Source organism: Colossoma macropomum, unplaced genomic scaffold (assembly GCF_904425465.1).
Source record: "Colossoma macropomum unplaced genomic scaffold, Colossoma_macropomum, whole genome shotgun sequence".
In the NCBI taxonomy this organism is placed as follows: domain Eukaryota; kingdom Metazoa; phylum Chordata; class Actinopteri; order Characiformes; family Serrasalmidae; genus Colossoma; species Colossoma macropomum.
In genome coordinates, this window is record NW_023494806.1 from 6110478 (window position 1) to 6132017 (window position 21540).

Sequence of the window (21540 nt, forward strand, 5' to 3'; positions counted from 1 at the left end):
TAATGTTAAATATGACACTTAAAAAAGTTTAACATATTGGAAAATAATATATATATATATATATATATGTGTGTGTGTGTGTGTGTGTGTGTGTGTGTGAACAGAAAACAAGCACAAAACAACCAACAGAGAAGTTAAAAGACAAAAAGTAATCAAAAATAAAATGAATAAATATTTTTTGAGTGTATCTTAAAGATCCTGATGAGTGATGAAAAATAAAACTTAGCTCTACCACATTTTCTGTTTCACTGCAGACATTTGCAGCATTTGATGAGCTTAAGGTCTGATTTTGACAGGCACTGTGATGGATGAAGGTGCCAAAGCATTTATAGCCTTAAAAATGAATAATGGAGCTTTAAAATCAGTTTATAATTATTTGGTTGAATGTGGGAGAGGACCTGCTTTGACCTGCTTCGACAGAGATGTGTGTCTTATATGGTTTGTAGATGGATTTTCTTGTTATTTTCTTCTTTTTTTGAATCCCTTTGGCTCGGCACTCTGTCAGCGCTCACGCTTCGTCCCAGACTGAATACAAACAGGATCAGGTAGCGCGTACAGTATTCTGAAGCATAACCTAAACATATTGGTTGATTAGTTGAACATGCTTTGCGTTGGCATTTGGTTTAATTTGAGTGTGCTTGGTCTTAATCTTTATTCAAAGCACGCTGATGAGGCTTCCACTTAGCGTTAAGTGGATGGTGGCGTTACACATTGAGTTTCGTGTTAGTGGTTAAAATATGCATAACTAATCAAGGCAGCGAGTGTAGCTGGGTGTCTCTGCATACCTATTAGATCTGCATGTGAATTTGAATGTGTGTGTGTGTATGTGTGTGTGTGTGTGTGTGTGTGTGTGTGTGTGTGTGTTTGTATGTGTATATGTGTGTGTGAGAGAGAGAGACAGAGATCACAGGCGTGTGGTGTATGCTGTGAAGAACAGATAACATGACAGAAATTACACTTATTTCTTTTTTTATAATCCCTTCTCTCACATTCTCTTCCATCATGAAGAGCTGAATTGCTAAGACTTCTATAAAGTGAAAATTGGCTATAAGTTAAATTCAAACAAGACTTGAACACAGACCAGATCTGCACATCTACAGTACTACTGAGCAGAGATGGCTAATACATTGCTTAGCAGCAGATGGGCTACACTCTATTACTGAATGTCTATATAGTGGACCTAAAGGGTACATGTTTCTAATAAAGTGGCCAGCAAGTGGAAGTACAAGGTAGATGTTTCTAATAAAGTGGCCAGTCAGTTGAAGTACAAAGTAGTTGTTTCCAACAACATGTCTAGTAAGTAGAAATACAAGGTAGTTGTTTCCAAAAAAGTGGCCAGTGAGTGGAAGTACAAGGAAGATGTTTCTAATAAAGTGGCCAGTCAGTGGAAGTACAAGGAAGATGTTTCTAATAAAGTGGCCAGTCAGTGGAAGTACAAGGTAGTTGTTTCTAATAAAGTGGCCAGTCAGTGGAAGTACAAGGTAGATGATCCTAATAAAGTGGCCAGTGAGTGGAATTACAAGGTTGTTGTTTCCAACAACATGTCTAGTAAGTGGAAATACAAGGTAGTTGTTTCCAAAAAAGTGGCCAGTTAGTGGAAGTACATGGAAGATGTTTCTAATAAAGTGGCCAGTCAGTGGAAGTACAAGGAAGATATTTCTAATAAAGTGGCCAGTTAGTGGAAGTACATGGAAGATGTTTCTAATAAAGTGGCCAGTCAGTGGAAGTACAAGGAAGATATTTCTAATAAAGTGGCCAGTTAGTGGAAGTACATGGAAGATGTTTCTAATAAAGTGGCCAGTCAGTGGAAGTACAAGGTAGTTGTTTCTAATAACATGTCCAGTAAGTGGTAGTACAGGGTAGATGTTTCTAATAAAGTGGCCAGTGAGTGGAAGTACAAGGTAGTTGTTTCTAATAAAGTGGCCAGTGAGTGGAAGTACAAGGTAGTTGTTTCCAATAACATGTCCAGTAAGTGGTAGTACAGGGTAGATGTTTCTAATAAAGTGGCCAGTGAGTGGAAATACAAGGTAGTTGTTTCTAATAAAGTGGCCAGTCAGTGGAAGTACAAGGTAGTTGTTTCTAATAAAGTGGCCAGTTAGTGGAAATACAAGGTAGTTGTTTCTAATAAAGTGGCCAGTGAGTGGAAATACAAGGTAGTTGTTTCTAAAAAGTGGCCAGTGAGTGGAAGTACAAGGTAGTTGTTTCTAATGAAGTGGCCAGTGAGTGGAAGTACAAGGTAGTTGTTTCTAATAAAGTGGCCAGTCAGTGGAAATACAAGGTAGTTGTTTCTAATAAAGTGGCCAGTCAGTGGAAGTACAAGGTAGTTGTTTCTAATAAAGTGGCCAGTGAGTGGAAATACAAGGTAGTTGTTTCTAATAAAGTGGCCAGTTAGTGGAAATACAAGGTAGTTGTTTCTAATAAAGTGGCCAGTCAGTGGAAGTACAAGGTAGTTGTTTCTAATAAAGTGGCCAGTGAGTGGACGTTTTAAACAGGCTGTTTTTGTTGCTGTGGCTTTAAGACTGAGGTATATGAACAAGCTCTGTTCAGACTGACTGCCAGGTAATTAGCACTCAGAAGGTGAAACACTGCTTAAAACTTCAGTGTATTCAAATTAAATGCAATAAAAATAAAAGAAATGTTAAAACATTATTTTGATAGTGACTGTAACTGTTCACCTATACTAACATTTAACTATATGTAATTTATCTATATACAATTAATACAATTATACTCATTTACAACTATCATTAAACTATATACAGTTTCACTACTTCACACCAATTAGAAAAAAGGACATTTTTACTTATAATTCAAAATGTAGCTGTTGCACATGAATGGATTAATACTAAATATTAGAAGAGGCTTTGCAGGGTGTTTGAGTGACCTAAGTTAAGTGTGTGAGAGTGAGATCAGTGCTGGTGAGCGGTGGGGTGGGGTGTGCAGGTGCAGTGCGTGTTAAGCTCAGCGGAGGGTCTCTGCTCCGTCTGCTGCCCACCCTCAGATCTATTGTTATGCTGATTAAGGGAACAGGACACATAGCTTTGTCAAAGATGGGGGGGGAGGGAGAGAGAGAGAAAGAGTGAGGGAGGGAGAGAGAGAGAGAGGAAGAGAAATAAAAAAGAAAAAGGGGAGATAGAGAAAGGGTAGAGGGAAAAGAAAGAAAGAAAGAAAGAAGAAGGGGAAGAGGGAGAAAGGGGGAAAGGAGAGAGAAAGGGAGAAAGGAGAGAAAGGGAGAGAAAGAGTGTGTGTGTGTGAGAGAAGGGGGGAAAAGAGATAGAGAAAGAGAGATAGAGGGGAGAGAGGACTAGAAAGAAAAAATGGAAGACATAAAGAGAGAGTGTGAGAAAGGAAGAGAAAGAAAAAAGAAAGAGGGGAGGTAGAGATGGGGAAAGGGGAAAGAGGAAAAAAGAAAGAGAGCGAGGGAAAGAGAGAGAGAGAGAGAGAGAGAGAGAGAGAGAGAGAGAGAGAGAGAGAGAGAGAATGATCAATAACATGAACAAAACCAAAGAAAAAGGGAGTTCCTGGCAGATCACTTAAAATGTGATGAATTGTAAAGAATTCTTTGAAAGTTGTTTCCATAAATGCCTCAAATGTACTGATAACAGTTTATTTTGAGAGTCCGCTGTAGGTTCCCAGCAAATCCTTTCACTTTGTCTTTAACGAACATTCAACTACTTATCTATTAGATGCGAAAGATGTAAGTGAATCTAATAGATTTTACTAAATCTAATCCTAAATCAAACTGTAACCCTAAACTAAACCCCAACCGTGACAGAGAATAATTATCAGAGATTCATCTGAACTTTAAATGCTCTCTATAAGACTAACAATAGAAAGTATTCAATCTGCGTCACACTTGTTGCCGTCGCCAGTAACACTTTACTGTAATATTCTGTTCATAAGACTACATGACACCTACATATCGCTGCTGTTGGAACAAAACCTCGTATCTCCAAAATGGTAACTTTACAGGAGAAGGAAAAAACATGCTTTACTGTTAATGTAAGCCAATGGAACCAGAATTTTTTCCAAGTCATTTTGGGCTGTTCCCTTTGGTCCATTCATCATGGCATTTACCCACAATGTAAAGAGTAATGGGCATTTTCAAATCATGTCAAAAACTGAAACACAACAAAAATGGACATACAAGGTTTTGCTCTGACAACAGCGATAAGCTTGTCATGGCAGCTGACATAACCCTACATACATGTTTATAAGCGCTTATTCATACAGGTGTCTATCGCTATAACGTTTATATTTGCCAATTTTGATTTAAGTTAGCTTAAGTAGCCTTTCTGACAGATGACATCTGTTGGAATAAGCATTTATAAACATTAATAAAACATTCATGTAAGGTTATGTCAGCTGTCATGATGAGCTTATGTAGGTGTCATATAGCCTTAGGGACAGCACCCTACAGTAAAGTGTTACTCTGTTGAATCTCCATTTTTGTCTTTGACATAACTTGAAAGTACATTGTCCTTTACATTTTATGTAAGTTTCATGATGAATGGACAAAAAGAAATGATCCAAAATTACTTGGAAAAAAATTCTGGTCCGACTGATTTACAGTAGAGTATGTTTTAAAGTCTCATTCTGGAGATATAAGGTTTTGTTCCGACAACAGTGTTATGCTGTCTAACTATATAACTGTTTATGTCTAGATCTCTTGCCCTTTAGCTAGACAGTGAATGCAGTTAATGCCAGAACGGTAGCAGGACTCGTGTTGGTATAAGAAAACAGTGATGAACTCCATCAACACAGATACATCACTATTACTCATTTTTGCGATCATGACATCATTTGATGGTGTGGTTGATGGTAAAGACAGAATACAGCTCACTCTTCCACAGACGGAATTAATAATTCTAGCGATTTCTTTGCTTTTAGGTTCTGAGATGTGTAGACTGATGCAGTATTTATGGTAATTATAGGTGTCTAGATATGTTATGGCAGGCAATAACACATCGTCAGGGCTCAAAGATAACATATTGATTTGTTATGGATCAACAGCTCTGATCAAACTGACTTTTTCTTCATATCTTTGGAAGTCATAGCCGGCATTGACTGCTCACTCACATTATGCTGAAGGAATTTCAAAAATGTGGCCGTGGAAGGCTTCTTTCAGGTTTTCCAAATGCTATATACACAAAGTGTGACCCAATTTAACTCCCTAAATGGCCAGTTTATTACATTTTATCACACGCTTCTATAACCTAAGAATAACTCCAGTAGCCAGTTTGCATTGAAGTCCATGTAGTTACTGAATAATAAGCCTTAGTATGTAACAAACTTGGGATTTTAAAAGGGTAACTCAAACAGCTTATTCCATACCATTCCTATTAGTAACATTCTGTATACAACACTGTGAGAAGGACAGTGAATGACCAAACAGATACCTTCCTTTTTATTCTTCCTGTTATAATCATCTGAATTTGAATGTCCAGCCAGTTTTACAGACACTTTATACCTTTCAACTTTTTTTTCAATTTTTCATCCCAAGTTTAAAAGGGTGAAAACATTTCATTTATTTCATTTTCAGCCGAAACAGCCTTTCAGTACAAATGCATTTTTCAGCCTATATATCGCTGCTGTTGGAACAATATGGTGGTGGTGTGTTACTGTGTGTTGTGCTGGTATGAGTGGATCAGACACAGCAGTGCTGTTTGAGTTTTTAAACACCTCAGTGTCACAAACATCCAGCCAACAGCGTCCTGTGACCACTGATGAAGGACTAGAGGATGACCAACACAAACTGTGCAGCAGCAGATGAGCTATCGTCTCTGACTTTACATCTACTTGGTGGACTGACAAGGTAGGAGTGTCTAATAGAGTGGACAGTGAGTGGACACAGTGTTTAAAAACTCCAGCAGCACTGCTGTGTCTGATCCACTCGTACCAGCACAACACACACTAACACACCACCACCACGTCAGTGTTACTGCAGTGCTGAGAATGATCCACCACCCAAATAGTACCTGCTCTGTGAGGGTCTATGGGGGTCCCATAGTGCTGAGTCATCTTCTCACAGTGGAAGGATGGACAGAAACACCTGTGGATGTTTTCAGATCTGAAGCAGCTTGATTTTCTCCTCTCTCTCAAAGATAAAAGCTGTATGTGCTGTTTATCTGATGGGGGCAGGTTTGGTGGGCTAACAAGTTGATAGGAGGTCCACTGAACTCCTGTTTTTGCACTTATTTCACTTATTTACTCTTCCTCCTTCCATAGGCAAGTAAATTATCTTGTTTATCATAAATATATCCTGAAAAATGAATAACTAAAGAAATTAAGGGAGGTCTCTTTTTTCTGTCTCTGACTTTTGCACAGTCTTGTGTGTGTAGAGGTAGATAGATAGAGAGAGAGAGAGAGAGAGAGAGAGAGAGAGAGAGAGAGAGAGAGAGAGAGGGAGAGTCAGACAGAGAGAGAGAGAGAGAGAGAGAGAGAGAGTCAGACAGAGAGAGAGAGAGAGAGAGAGAGAGAGGGAGAGTCAGACAGAGAGAGAGAGAGAGAGAGATAGAGAGAGAGGGAGAGTCAGACAGAGAGAGAGAGAGAGAGAGAGAGAGAGAGAGAGAGAGATAGTCTGTATGTATCCCACTCTACCCCCTCCTCCTCCTCCTCCTCTTCCTCCTCCTCCTCCTCTACGTCACTGGCTCCTCCTGACAAAACAAGCCTCCATCAGCTGGACTCCCACACACTCTCTCTCGCGCGCGCGCTCGCAACAACACACACACACACGCTCTCTCAAACACACGCTGAGGAGGCGGCGCGTGCTGAGCTTTACACCCCAGTCTCCTCGCGCTCTCTACACTATAAAATAAACACAAAAACAAAAGATAAACAGCAGAACGAAAGGAGAAGCGGAAGAACAGAGAGCTGCCGGATTCAGGACTTGGACAGCTCCCGCGCGCACGAGCCTCGCTGCACTCCTCCCCTGTGCAGTTTTTTTTTCTTCTTTCTTTTCTTTTTCTCTCTGTTTGCCCCACTGGTTTGACCCCCTCCGCGCGGGGTTACCATGGCCACCGTGCTGCAGGGTCAGAAGCAGCTCCTGGAGAAGTTGTGGAAAGGCGCGTGCAGAGCCGTAACCACGCCCAGGCCTGAGAGCGTCATCATCGCGAGCATCGCCGCGCGCCGAGCACACAGCAGCGCGTGAGTTCGACACCTTTAAGTCCTTTAAACACGATGCGTTCCACAAGCTCACTGAGTGTGTGTGTGTGTGTGTAAGAGGAACAGAGATGCGCGCGCGTGCACGTGGAGAGAGAGAGATAAACAGAGAGAGAGAGAGAGAGTGAGGGACAGAGAGACAGAGCGAGAGAGGGGGACAGCGAGAGAGAGGAGGAGAGAAAGGGATGGAGAGAGAGAGAGAGGGTAGAAAGAGAGGGAGAAAAAGAGAGAGACTGACTGAGGGACAAAGAGATGGGAGAGAGAGAGAGAGAGAGAGAGAGAGAGAGAAAGAGAGAGAGAGAGACAGGAACAGAGCACAAGACAAAGACAGAGAGAGAGTGAAGGACAGAGAGAGAAAGAGGCAAAGAAAGAAGAGAGGAGAGAGAGAGAGAGTGACTGTGGGACAGAGAGAGGGCAGAAAGAGAGAGAGAGAGAAAAGAAAGAATGACTGAGGGACAGAGAGACAGAGAGAGGGGGAAAGAGATGGGGAGAAAGTGACTGAGGGACAAAGAGAGATGGGAGAGAGAGGGAGAGAGAGGGAGACAGAAACAGAGCACAAGACAAAGACAGAGAGAGTGAAGGACAGAGAGAGAAAGAGCCAAGGAAAGATGAGAGGAGAGAGAGAGAGAGAGAGATAGATAGAGAGAGAAAGTCTACCTGTTTGCATGAAAGAGAAAAGGAGATTCACGCACACATTGACTGAAGGACAGAGTGACACGAGATGTCTTTATGTTTCCATGAGGGAGAGAGATAAAGAGTTCATATGTCTGTATGGTTGATGGCACTGGTCACACTGTGAGGTCAGGGACAGAACCACCGAGGACACAAGGACTCCAACTCATACCAAAGGTATTGGATGGATCTCCATCACGTCAGATAACGCAGCTCCATTGCTACACAGCCCACTGCTGGGGGGCTTTATACTCCTCTAGCCCCTGCTTAACATTGGGCAAAAATATTTCACATTATGCTGTGGAGCAGTGGAACCACATTCTGGGGAGTGATGGAGCTCAATCTAATACCTTTTGGATGAGCTGGAGTCGTCTTTGTGACCCACAACTAATTATCCAGTTTCAGTAAATCCTCACAGCAATGTTCCAACATCTAGTGTAAACCTGCCCAGACGGGTAGAGGCTGTTACTGCAAAAAAAGGAGGAGAAATTCCCTATAAATACCCTTCATTTCAGTTGAAACACTAGATCAGCAGGTGTCCACAAACTTTTGGACAGGTAGTGTATCTGTGTTTGTGAGTACATGCTGCACTACCGTCTCTGGGTGCCGGCAGGCGCTCTGTGTATCTGTATGAAGTTTGTGATTCCCCGCTGCTCTGCTTCTCTCCTCCTGCTGGTCCTCATCTCTGAAAGCTTGATCCTTTATCACACACACACTTGTTTATTTTCACAAACAAGACCACCACACTCGTTCGTCCAGCGCTAGAGGCTCCCGTTTCTGCAGGGCTGCCTCCAGCAAGATAAAACCTCCCATCAGAGATAGAGACTCAAACTCAAGTGTCACATGTTGACTGAGTCACAACTCAACCTGGACTTGTCCTTAACTAACTCACGATTTGACTCACACTCACCCATAACTGACTCACACCTCGACTCAAATTCACTGTTAACTGATTGAAGACTCAGCTCAAACTCACGCTTAACTGACATGTGACTCGAACTCGGCCGCCGCTGACTCTCAACTTAACTCTAACTCACCCTTAATTTACCCATAACCCGCCTCCCTTATCTGACTTGTGACTTAACTCAAACTTGCCCTTAACTGACTCACAACTCGACTCAAATTTGCCCATAACTGATTCGAGGCTCAACTCAAACTCACTCTTAACTGACTCGCAACTCGACTCAAATTTACTGTGAACTGATTCAAAACTCGACTTAAACTCACCCTTAACTGACATGTGACTCGAACTCACCCTCAGCTGACTCTCAACTTAACTCTAACTCACCCTTAATTGACTCATAACCCGCCTCCTTTATCTGACTTGTGACTCAACTCAAACTTGCCCTTAACTGACTCGCAACTCGACTCAAATTTGCTGTGAACTGATTCAAAACTCGACTCAAACTCACCCTTAACTGACATGTGACTCGAACTCACCCTCAGCTGACTCTCAACTTAACTCTAACTCACCCTTAATTGACTCATAACCCGCCTCCTTTATCTGACTTGTGACTCAACTCAAACTTGCCCTTAACTGATTCACAACTCGACTCAAATTTGCCCTTAACTGATTCGAGAGTAAACTCAAACTCACCCTTAACTGACATGTGACTCGAACTCACCCTCAGCTGACTCTCAACTTAACTCTAACTCACCCTTAATTGACTCATAACCTGCCTTCCTTATCTGATTTGTGACTCAACTCAAACTCGCCTTTAACTGACTCATATCATGCCTCCCATAAATGACTCGTGACTGCACTCGGATTCGCCCTGAAATGACTCACAACTCCACTCTGATTCACCTTTAACTGACTGACAACTCATTTCTCTTAACTGACACATGATTCAACTTGAACTTGCCGCTAACTGACTCACAACTTATCTCTCTGAACTGATTTGCAACTTGATTCAGATTCGTCCTTAACAGACTCACAACTCGGCTCCCTTAACTGATTCACAATTTGACTCTGATTCATCCTTAACTAACTCACAGCTCAACTTCCTTAACTGACTCGTAATTCAACTCTAAATTGCACCTAAGTGACTTACAACTCGACTCTGATTCACCCTCAACTGATTTGCATCTCAACTCAGACTCACCCTTAAACAATTCATGACTCGACTCTGACTAGCCCTAGATTGACTCATGACTCGATCTGGCCCTTAATTGACTCACAGCTCAACTCAAACACACTTTTAGCTGACTCACAACTGTCCACAGCATGTCCACTCTGACTTAATAGACTTAATAGACCACTGACTCCTCAATAGACTTGTGACTCAACTCAAACTCACCATTAACTGACTCGTGACTCGACTTGGATTTGCCCTCAACTGACTTGTGACTTGCCTCAGACTTGGCTCACAACTCAACTCGGGCTCACCCTAATCTGGCTAGCTCCTGGACTCATGACTTAACTCGAACTCACATCTCTACTTTGACTCCCCCTTAAATACGAACTTTATTCAAGCCAACTGTTTCAGTTTGTTAAGCTCTTTCCTTTAAATGCTTGATTTATTGCATGAAGCGCTTCGGTTCCATCATTTCAGACTGGAAGATTTTCACGAAAGGCTCGTGTCGAGCCTCACAGGTTTTCAGTAGAACTTTACTTTTATACTATGCAATGACTCGACTCGAACTTGCATAAAATGACTTGTGAACTTCTCTGACACTCCTAGTGTAGGAATTCATTGATACACAGAATCAGCATGAACAGCTTTCACCAGATCAATACATTTTCACATTTCTCAAATAACATTAGTCTCACTTCTTCTCTCGCGGTTTCTATGAGCAACATTTTGTAAACAGACTCAGCTTGTGTCTGTGCTGTAAAGACATTTTCATTTAATAACGCCAGCAACCTGAAGAGTCATAAAAAGGAAACGCAGCAATGTGTTTCAAAAACAAAATATCAGATTTTGTTTAATATGTCGTTTAAAGTCACATCACAGTGGATAACACACATGGGTGACCAGAATGGGTTTCCTTATTCAGATCCAAACACTACGGCTATAGCAATTAAAGCCATTTTGCAAGACCCCCTTATGCTACACTGACCAAATACAGTAAATCACTGTGAGTAAGATATATGGGTAATACGTTAATGGAATGTTTACAGACATATATTCTGTATATTGGATAAATGGATTGCATACTACATGATCCATCCCCTGGACACTCGGGTGAACGTCAATAAAAGGAGGCTACTGATGCTGCTGCTTCAGCACTGGGTGGGCAAGTGGTACCGATTCAAGAAGTGTATGTGAACAGGAAAGAGACTGTGTCACATTATTTACAAATAAAATCATATTTCACCTCAATTTACTAACATTAGGTGCTTCCTCAGTCCACTTACTGCCACTCTTTCCATCCCTTTCTGTCTTTTCTCCATCTCTTTTGCTGTTGTAGTCTCTATTCCTTTCCTCTCTTTCTCTCATTCACCATCTCTCCATCGATTCTCCTCTAGTCTCCCTCTTTCTCTCTCTCTGTTCAGCCATCACACTCTGTACATATTCATAAGTCTGCACTGCCTGCAGCCTCTGAGTGACACTGATGTTGATGTAAGCCGGACGCCCACATTTACAAACAAATAAACGAGGCTAATCCCACTGAACGCTGGACCGCCAAAGTAACGTCCAGTTTGGTCTTTCCTGCTGCGTTTGCTGCAGGAGAAGCGCATTTCAGACCGTAGCTCTTTCCCTGTTGATGGGACACAAACTAAAGCGCTGTTAGAGTGGTCAGTGTTTTTCTTTACGCATCAGTTTCGTTCTCCGCTCCACTCTTAGACAATTAGCTAACATTAGGCTTTAGTAAACAGCCTCAGAGAATAAACACTGGATGATGGACAGTTATAACCAGAACAAGTGCTGTTGGAGTCTCTATTCTTCGCCTCTGTTTTCCTCACTCTCCATCTCCCCATCGATTGTCTTCCAGTCTCTCTCTCTTTCTCTCTCTCTCTCTCTCTCTCTCTCTCTCTCTCTCTCTCTCTGTCTCTTTCTCTCTTTCAGTTCATGGCACTTTATTGGCCATAATAACAGCATATTTTCATTGCCAGTGTTTGGGTTACAAGCAGCATAAATACTAAAGAATAATAAAATAGGAAATTTGAAATTCTGTTAAAACTAAAAGAGTTTTTTGTTACTGAGGTAAATGAATAAGTTTGGAAAGTTCTGCTGAGGATGATCCATCACCCAAATAATACCTACTCTGTGGTCCTGTGTGGGTCCTGACCATTGACGAACAGGGTGACAAAGTATGCAGAGAAACAGGTGGACTACAGTCTGTAACCTGTAACTGTAAAACTACAAAAGGGCTCCTATATGGTCAGTGGAGCTGATAAAACGGATGAAGAGAGTAGAAACAAGGAGGTGAATTTATTGTTGTGGCTGGTTGGAGTAAATATATACATATATATACTCCAACCCAACCTCATATCTCTAAAATGAGAACTTTGCACTTTGCAGGAGAAGGAAAAAACACACTCTACTTGTAATGTAAGTCAATGGAACCAGACTTTTTTCCCAAGTAATTTTGGGTCATTTCTGATGGTCCATTCATCAAGAAGTTGACAGACAATGTAAAGGCCAATAGATATTTTCAAATTTGTCAAAAACTGAAAAACGAAACAACTAGAGATACCAGATTCATTCCGATAGCAGTGATATATATATATATATATATATATATATATGTATATATATTGTGTATATGTGTATTGTATAATCTATGAGACCATTTTACATTGCATAAAAACAAGTGTGTATGTGTGTTTGATGTGTGTGTTTGCACCCTCTACTTGTTCATTGTGTCCCTCTCAGTTGCCCTGATTCATCCTCCTGCTTTACTGCTTTACTTTTGTTCTATTCTCTTCCTCTTTCCTTTATCTGCATGGCTGAGCTGTGCTGGAGGCCTGTGGGGGTGTAATTAGGAGCCCCACACCCCCCAGTGCACTCTGACTGGAGCAAAGGGGTGGGCTCACTTCTTTCAGCTGGAGGGTCCAGCCCCACACTCACACACTAACACTGCATGCCTGCAAGCTGTCAGCTACTCAGTAACAAACCTCATTAAAAATGCAGAGAGTTTTAGATACAGGGCAAAGTCGGGGGCGAGCATGTGTGGGTGTGTGTTGCAAGGGAGCAGATGGCCCACAGGGGAAAGGTTAAAGGGGGCGGTGGGGACCTGTTAGCCCAGCAGATGTTAGATTAAAGAAACAATGAGGAGAAGGATTAGATGACCAGGAGATGCTCCTGAATCATGATGCATTAGAAGAGGAACTTCAACATGCTTTTAACGGAATGCTGACCACAGAAAAACACCCACTTGAATCCTGCAACCTAATGATGACCATTCCATAAACATGTTATGGCAGATGTTTGGTTTAGTACTATTGCAGTGTCATTATACCATTACTGGTAATTGTTATGACAGATGTCTTCATGTTTGATGTTATGACAGTTTATGTCACATGATCACTTTCTCTAAATCTAGTTAGCAGTGATGACGTTGAACATTTTGTCATTCTGACATGACAATTACCAGCAATGGTAATCTGACACTGTTACGTTACTAGACATAATCTGTCATGGAAGCTCCTATGACATGTTTATGGCATGATTATGTCAGTGTTGTGTAGAAAGTTTCAAGTACAGTGTTACAAAACTAAAAAATATATATTGTTACTGTCAAAAGAAGACCTCATGTTTCAGAGATGTACTTTACAGGAGAGATTAAAAAAAAATCTTCACTTTTAATGTACTTTTGCCATTTCTATTGGTCTTTTCATCACAAAAGGTCCATACAGCATAAAGGGCAGCTGTTTTAAAATGGTGTAAAGTAATTAAAAACTAAAAGACAGACTTTTTTTGATGAGGTTTTTGTATAATCTAACAACAAAGCACAGCACTGCTTTAGTACAGATGGTGCTCGTTTTTTTTGTAAAATTAAATGAATAAAGCCTAAAAAGATGATTTTGTAAATGATGAAATGATGATTATGAGATGTGGGTGGAATATTGCTTACAGCATGAAACAATGTATTTTGTTATACATATTTTTGTTGCTGCTCACCACATGGCCATGAGGGACAGGGATGCAGCCTCACTTCTTGCTCTAAAATGCAGGAGCGTGGCTAAAATAAGGCTCCATCTATGGACTAAAACTTTCGCCAGTGACATGAAAACGTGGGACAGCGTTTTATGAGTACATTTTTTTTTTTACTTTTTTATAAATCTTCTAAATTCTAAATTTTTGTCGTTTTTAAGTTTTTGACATGATTTGAAAATGCTTGATGTTCTTTACATTGTCTGTAAATTTCATGATGAGTGGACCAAAAGAAACGGCCCAAAATGACTTGGGAAAAAAGTCTGGATTCATTAACTTACATTAAAAGTAAGGTATATTTTTTCCTTCTCCTATAAAGTTACCATTTTGGAGATGCGAGGTTTTGTTCCGACAGCAGCGATACACAACAATTGATTATCAATATTATTGAGATAACACAAGACTCAGTAAGATCAGACACAATTCCTAAAATGAAGAGAAGATTTGCTTCTGTAATCTGAATTTGTGAGCAGATCTCATCTTGACCTTGTCAGACCTTAACTTAGGAAGAAACATCGGAAATACAGCCCCAGCTTTCTTAGCCACATTAGCATTTTGGCTTTGCTGTTCCTTTAAGAAACTTGGAATATCCCCTTCTTTAGTTATTACTCTCCTGACACCCCTCTGCATGTCTGTGTTTTTGCCATAAGCGCTGTTGTCTTGCTGGTTGGGTGGGGACTCTGTCAGGCCTGTGGCTTTGGCTCCTAGTGAAGCGGCTGCAGAAACGCTGATATGGCTGCCAGGCCTCGAGGGTTCCTCTCTAATTCCACTGTAATCTAAGCGCTGCAACATTACAACGCAGGCTTCCAGAGCCGAGGAAGGGTCTTCAAAGCCTGGGCGCATGTTATTTAGGCGGAAGTAAGTCCAAAGCGTCGTTGGCGTTGCGATGACAAGTGCAGCTGTGAAGTGCTGGGGAGATGGTATTGAACTCCCAGCATTTAACACCACTCATGTAGTCTTGGTGAGGGGACGCTGAGAGATCCTGGCGCTGGCTTGGCGCGTTAAAAGGCGACCTTTGAAATTCCCTTTTCAGGATCGGTTTGAATAATTGGCCGCCTGACGCAACTAAGAGCGAACGCGGGCTTTTTGATGGGCTCTTTGCGAACAATTTTCATGTCCTTGACAGCTATATTTAACTTGTGGTGAAAAGGAAAAAGACGAGGAGGGGGGTGAAGGAGTTCTGAAGTGTCAACGCTGATGCATAAATCAAATAATGGAATCTGGCATTTAAACTGGGCTCTTGGCATTTAACACCGCTCATGTTAACAGAATGAATTGTGCGCGCAGATAAATGTGTTTACAAGAGCCTGCACTGCCACATCAACTCCAGTTAATTTATGACATCTCGGCGTGATGGCGATGCGGCGTCCCTTCTCGAACGTTCCCTGGCAATCATGGGCGTCATTATGCGTGCGAACGCCTGTTCTCGCGCACAGTTCTGATTGTAAGTCAGGACTGACGAAGCCTGTTTTAAATTGCACCTGATCGGCAACAGACAGAAACATTGCCTCATTCTTGTTTCATTTCTATTCCCCTCCCCAACCTCTTCTCTCTCTCTCTCTCTCTTTCTTTCTCAACCTCTGTCTCTCGGCCCACCCCATGTGCACGCTGTAGGCCACACAGTTTACAAAGAACTGTTAAATCCCATGGATCAGTGCGGAAAAGCAGAGAGATTAAGCAGTGCAACCAGGGCACAACCTCAGGTTATGTAGGAATCATTTTCACAGATGAATAATAGATAGAATACATACATTTAAAGAGATCATATGCATCTCAGCCACCATTAACATCCATAATGAATTAGCTTATGGCTTTCATGAACCACCCATCATGACCTGATCATTAATTGAATAACATCGTCTTAATATTTAAACTTTTCCTCTGCAAATCTGCCTTTAGTCAGAGGATTTAGTAGTTTTGCATATATTAACTAAATCTTATAGCATGGGGCATAAAGCTCTAGTTGCAGGACAGCGCTCGGCTTCTTCTTTCCGTTTCAGCGGCGAAAGAGGCATTATGCTTAGAAACGATTTGAATGGTGGCTGTTACACTTTTTGCCTCGATGCTTCATTCGCTTTAATGGTGATTCTGTAACACCAGTCAGGCCGTGCCCTTAACCCAGGGGTCGGCAACCCAAATGTTAAGAAGAGCCATTTTGTCCTTTCAACAAAAACGTAACCAACTTGGGTGATTACAACATTGTATGTCCATTTTACCATCTTGGCTGTAAATATGTCTCAGTGTGTGTTAATGTCCTAGTATAGGCTAACAAATATAAATGAAAACACAGACTTACTTTGCTCTGCTTTAAGCTTTAGCTCAGCTATAGCCACTTTTCTCGCATCTCCAGCAGGAAACTTTTCCGCAAATGTAGAATAGTTTCTTGTAAAATGTCCCTCAACATTCGACTTTTTAAGAGGCTGCAGTTGCTTCTCATTCAACAGCTCCTTGTTTGACTATTCCCGTTCCATCTTAAATGGTGCCTGAGGTGCCAGAATGTAACTGCTACACCATTTAAGGTGGAACGGGAAAATTCAAACAAGCTTTGTGACTTTTTTTGTTTGACAGTTTCTCGTTGCAGATTAAATGTTTCAGGAAACCAGGTGAGTGCTTATTAATGCAAATAAGTCCATTCGTTTCCAAATTATCGTTGTTTGTCTTAAATATTTCTCTTTGCTGTTTCATTAGCTACTAGCTAGGCAAGATTGCAAGGGTGATTTAGAAGTTATAGGCTGCATTAACTCCAGCGTTTAAGACCATTTATTCCTAAAACCGTATTAGAAAGATCAGCAGAGATTTATTTTACTGCAAAGGAGGATTATTTTATTTTTACCTAAAAATCTGATGCAGCTTCAGAGCCTCGTGTTCTAGAATGTACTGATGTGTGAGTTGGGCTCAACATTAGGCCTTTAACCCTATAAATACCCTTTAAAATGTGGCAGTTCTCCATTAAAGCATGATTTATCAGTGCTGTATTTGCATTCATTTGATATACAAAGAACAAACAGAGCAGAAATTCTGTAATTTTTTTTGGAGATTTCTGACCAATTGAACAGATGAATATGAAGTCACACACCAGGTGTGCTTTACTGATACTCTGATAAGCCCAGTCAAAAATAAGTGCTTACTGATCCAAACTGTGTTCTGAATGAGCTCATGTGCTCACTCTGAAAAAACACAGTACATCCAACGATAAAGGGAGCCTCGTGCTTATTTTGTACTGTGATAGAAAACATAGAGACACTCCAGTTATACACAATGGTGCGTTTCACTCTGGCCAGCATGGACAGACATGTGCCGTAACTCCTCTAGCGACATATTTACAGGGACCATCAGTAAATTCTCAGAAAGCTCTGCCGGTGAGATGCCCTCACAAAACCCATACCGATATAATTTTAATCTCTCTTGGTGCATGTAAAATAGAACCATTCTGATGCTTATTTCCAACTCACAGTGAGAACTAACCAGGCCAAAGTACAGCCTCCACATGGTGGAGTTAGTTTTAACAGTGTTACAACCAAATATACAATTATAGAAGTCTGCATCCCCCCATATGAACTAGTTTAAACTAGTTCATTTGTTCTTTTACTTTTACTTTGTAATCAAAAATAAATGTACTATTTTGTGGATAATATGTCTCACACAGGGTGACCAGATTGGAACTGCTTTTGCGGGATAGTATAGGACAAGGATGCAAATTAAGTATTGACCATGGCACCTACTTTAACCCCTGAAAAGGCCAGCACTGACGGGCCCAGACTTTTATTACACACTTCTAAGAATAGCTCAGCCAGTTCTTTTTTTTACCCATCATGCTTTTTCATTGACAATGTCATATAAAAGTCAGCAAGTGGGTGTGATTGCATTAGGCACAATGCTAATTGTCTGGTATAAACTTCCATTCGTTGTTAGCTACAGTAGCCTTCTAGCTACCATGTCTCCTCAGGTGTGAGAGGAAAATTGTTAATGTCGAACTATCACTTTAAATAGTCATCAGTTACTTTCCAGCAAAGCATTAAGGTTATTTCATTACTCATAGACCACAAGGTCGAGGTGCGGCATTTAAATTCTTAAAGCCGGCTGCGTTTTGTGTTTAGCGCTTTGTCCTTATGTCAGCTCCACCAGTGCATCGTTCTCAGAGAGTGAGGTGGAAAGGCTCGATGTTTTCAAGCATTCTTACTCTTAAGTGATTGTTTACTCAAGGACATAAGCGATTTCCCCATGCTGTGTGCATGAGAGTGAAAGGATCATTTATGATTTCTGCGCCCAGTGCCTTCCTCTAGGATACAGTGGGCCGAGCCAGCTATCGAGGCCTAATGAGGTAAAAAAAAAACCTCACTGATGAAGCCTAAAGGCAGAAAAGCCTTCACAGAATGACACCAGCACTCCCCAGCACCGCATTACCAGCCTGTTAGGAAAAGAAAACAAGAAAATGGCCAGATACTTGGCGAACAGACAAAATCAGCTCTAAAAGGGGCTGCACAGTTTCATATAGCCCTACTGTACCTTATTTGATTTACATTATTGTTTCAATGTAGTAATTATATAATACATTGCATTGTTTTTTCTGTAATTAATTACATTTGCATTGTATTCACATTATGTACTAACAAGTTTGAGTCGGAATTGACTTTCTTTGTTTGTTGGTTTATTTCACTGTCAAAAAAGGACGAAAACAAAAAGACAAAAGGACTTTTTTTATTACTATTTGTGGAAAACAATCATAATGAAAATTAAATTAATCATAATAAAATATCTCTTATTCTATTTACAGTTGCACAGACATTACACATTATACTGTGAAGGTAAAGGATGCATGTTGTCGCTGTCCAAAATAAACCCATGTATCTTTATTTTCATCAATTTGTATTTATTTTTTTTACACAGTTTGAACACAGCAGCTGTGCTTTTATGATGAACAGACCAATAGAAATGCTCCAAAAATCACAATACAACTTCTTCTGTTTTTAGAATGTGGCAATATCCTTTTTTCCCACTTGTGCCATTTGTAATGGTTTTTGCATATCAAGATCAGCCAAAATTCATTTTTACATGACCATTTTTATCCTAATCTGCTAGAATTAAGTAGCTGATAACTGATATATGTAAATGAGCTCTATTCTAATTGGCTGCAGTAAGTTATGGTTCATTCACAATGCAATCAGGGCTGAAACACTCCTTATAACTTCAGTGTGGGAGCAGATAAAGTGCTGTATGCTAAATAGGAAGAACTTCTGTAGTTTAACTGCCATGTATGCACTATATGGGCTGGGGCCTGAACAGTATGTCAGAACTCTTTCTTTTATTTCCGTAATAAAAGTTTATGTGACAAACTAAATAGTTACAGCAACCACATACTGCCAGCATAATAATTGAGTGGGACAGGCTATTTTTGCCAAAGAGATAGATGTAGTGGTCATTTCTTCCAGTGCTACACAACTGACTGTTTGAACTTTGGGATACTGCAGGGTGTCCCGATATCCTGTCGTCCACCCCAGTGGCAGGCCAAGGCTGAGATACAAGCATGTAATGAATCCCTTTTATCAAAGCAAACTTAAATACCAGCTTCTCTATTTGAAACAGATTAGATCTGTGGCTTTGTGCATTGTTCAAAGATGTAGTCCACTTTGTTGTCGGGACTGAAATGTAAATGTTTTGGTGGGCAAATGATAAAAATCAAAGAAGCTTTGAGAAATGTGATGCAGAAACAAAGTCCCTCCTAATTTAAATGTCAGTTAATTATCCACTGTGCCTGCACATCAAGGGGCACAATTTGCACTACTTTCTGAGATTATGGGCAGTCCAACCAGACTGACATCACTACATTTAGTGAACATGTAAAATGTTTCTTAACTCCCAAGAGAAGAGCACAAGGGACGAGTTCAGTTCAAGCCAAGGCTGAAGTGTTAGTCGTCGGTTATTGTCAGTCAGCTTGTTGGATCCTGGTTCTTTCCCATGCGTGCTGGAGTGCAATTTTCCTCTCGACTGGACCCCTGCAGCGATCGCAGGCCATTATTAAAATGCAAACTTATCAAAGTCAAACCTTCATCACTTAAATTAAATCATTTCAAGCTTGACTGGCTCTCCTCATCCCTGCCTCCCCTTCATTTCTCATTTCCCTCCCTTGCCCATCCTCATTTCGGGGAGACGATCTGCCACTCATGCGAAATTGCTCCTATTTGCATAACTGATGCTTCATTTGGGCTGTGTCTGCTTCCGTGGCCGTGGCAGGCTAGGGAGAGCCATAATGAGCAAAAGCAACTCTTAACACCTCTCAATTTTGAGGTCGTGTCTGACAGTGAAGACCAAGTGTTTCTTGCAGCTGATGCTTCCTCTCAGCTTCAACTTCAGTGTGGTCAGATGTTCAGTCTTGCACCAATTTTACATCCAGGTGACATCCAGAAAGCATGCATGAATGACCCTGGAAGACCATGAGTATTTTAAATTTAGTAGCATATAATATAAGCTCTCCAGACAAAATATTTGTTACCTTGTGTGTTAAAGGTGTGTGTGTGTTTTGCGTGTTTAAGGTAACTTCAGGCTCCTGCTGATGGCATTGCACGAGGATGATTGTTCTATAAATACCTGCGGGGTGTGCGACGGGATTCATGGATTGAGAAGAGGTGGTACAGTGCAGTGAATGTCTCATTTGATGTGTGGAAAATGGGTCTCAAAGCAGATGTTAATGATTGGCAAAAAGGCCATAGTGTGAAGGAAGTAGCTGTTCAGTGAGGTAACTTCTAGCCCATAGAGCATGTCCCTTTTATTGGACCCCTAATATCGCTGCTTATACATTTATACACTGACAATGGATTGGTAGCTATGACTAACATTCTTCAGCCATTAGCCTACAATAGGGTACTGGCTTGGTTGAGATATAGCAATTACAAGTATTGGTCCATTTGGTCATTCTAGATTACACACAAACATTAGAAGCTTTTAGAATAACATACAAAAGTAAAATCTGATTGGTTGATTCTGCTGTCAGTTACTAATTATTATAGGCATTACTCTGATCTGTCACTAATCCAGTGCAAAGCCTGATGCATTAGGCCTTCAGTCCAGCACCTGATGTCCTAAACAATGGACTGTATCTACCTACATAAAAAAAAACAAAAAAAGATTGGACAGTTTTCAAGGATTTAATCCCTAATGAAATAGAGGCAGTATAATTTTGCAAGAGTTTACATACAAGCATAGTGGTTATATTAATAAAATGAACAAAAGATTGTAGACATCAATTTTTATTTCACATAAATCATTATTATTATCTTTATTACTGAGGGTTTCCCATTGGCTGGTAAAATTTGTCTGAACTTTTGTCTTTTGTAGCATTGCAACATACCTTTGTCCATTTCAATGGTGAAATCCAAGAGGCATCGAATTAGCATAGTGTAGTGGGTAAAACCACTGCCTTTTATATGGCAGATTGGGGTTTAAGTCCCTGCCTGGGTGCACACAGTACATCACACCAGTACAAGTCCTTGGGCAAGACTCCCAATACTATGTTCACTTACCACTGTAATATGTTTAAATTGCATCTACTTCTGTATGTACTACTTACGGACTGTCTGATCTGGTGAAAACTTCCCATCTGTTGTCC

General features: G+C 40.8%; 1 protein-coding gene across 1 annotated transcript in view; it reads left to right on the top strand.

Moving 5' to 3' along the window:
* The first annotated feature begins 6971 nt into the window (after nucleotides 1–6971).
* The window catches only part of srrm4 (serine/arginine repetitive matrix 4), an 84519-nt gene continuing 69950 nt past the window's right edge, over nucleotides 6972–21540 (top strand). Inside the window, exon 1 of the mRNA XM_036599073.1 lies at nucleotides 6972–7146. Within this exon, the coding sequence (XP_036454966.1) occupies nucleotides 7013–7146 (134 nt within the window). The 5' untranslated portion in view covers nucleotides 6972–7012. The remainder of the gene's footprint in view (nucleotides 7147–21540) is intronic.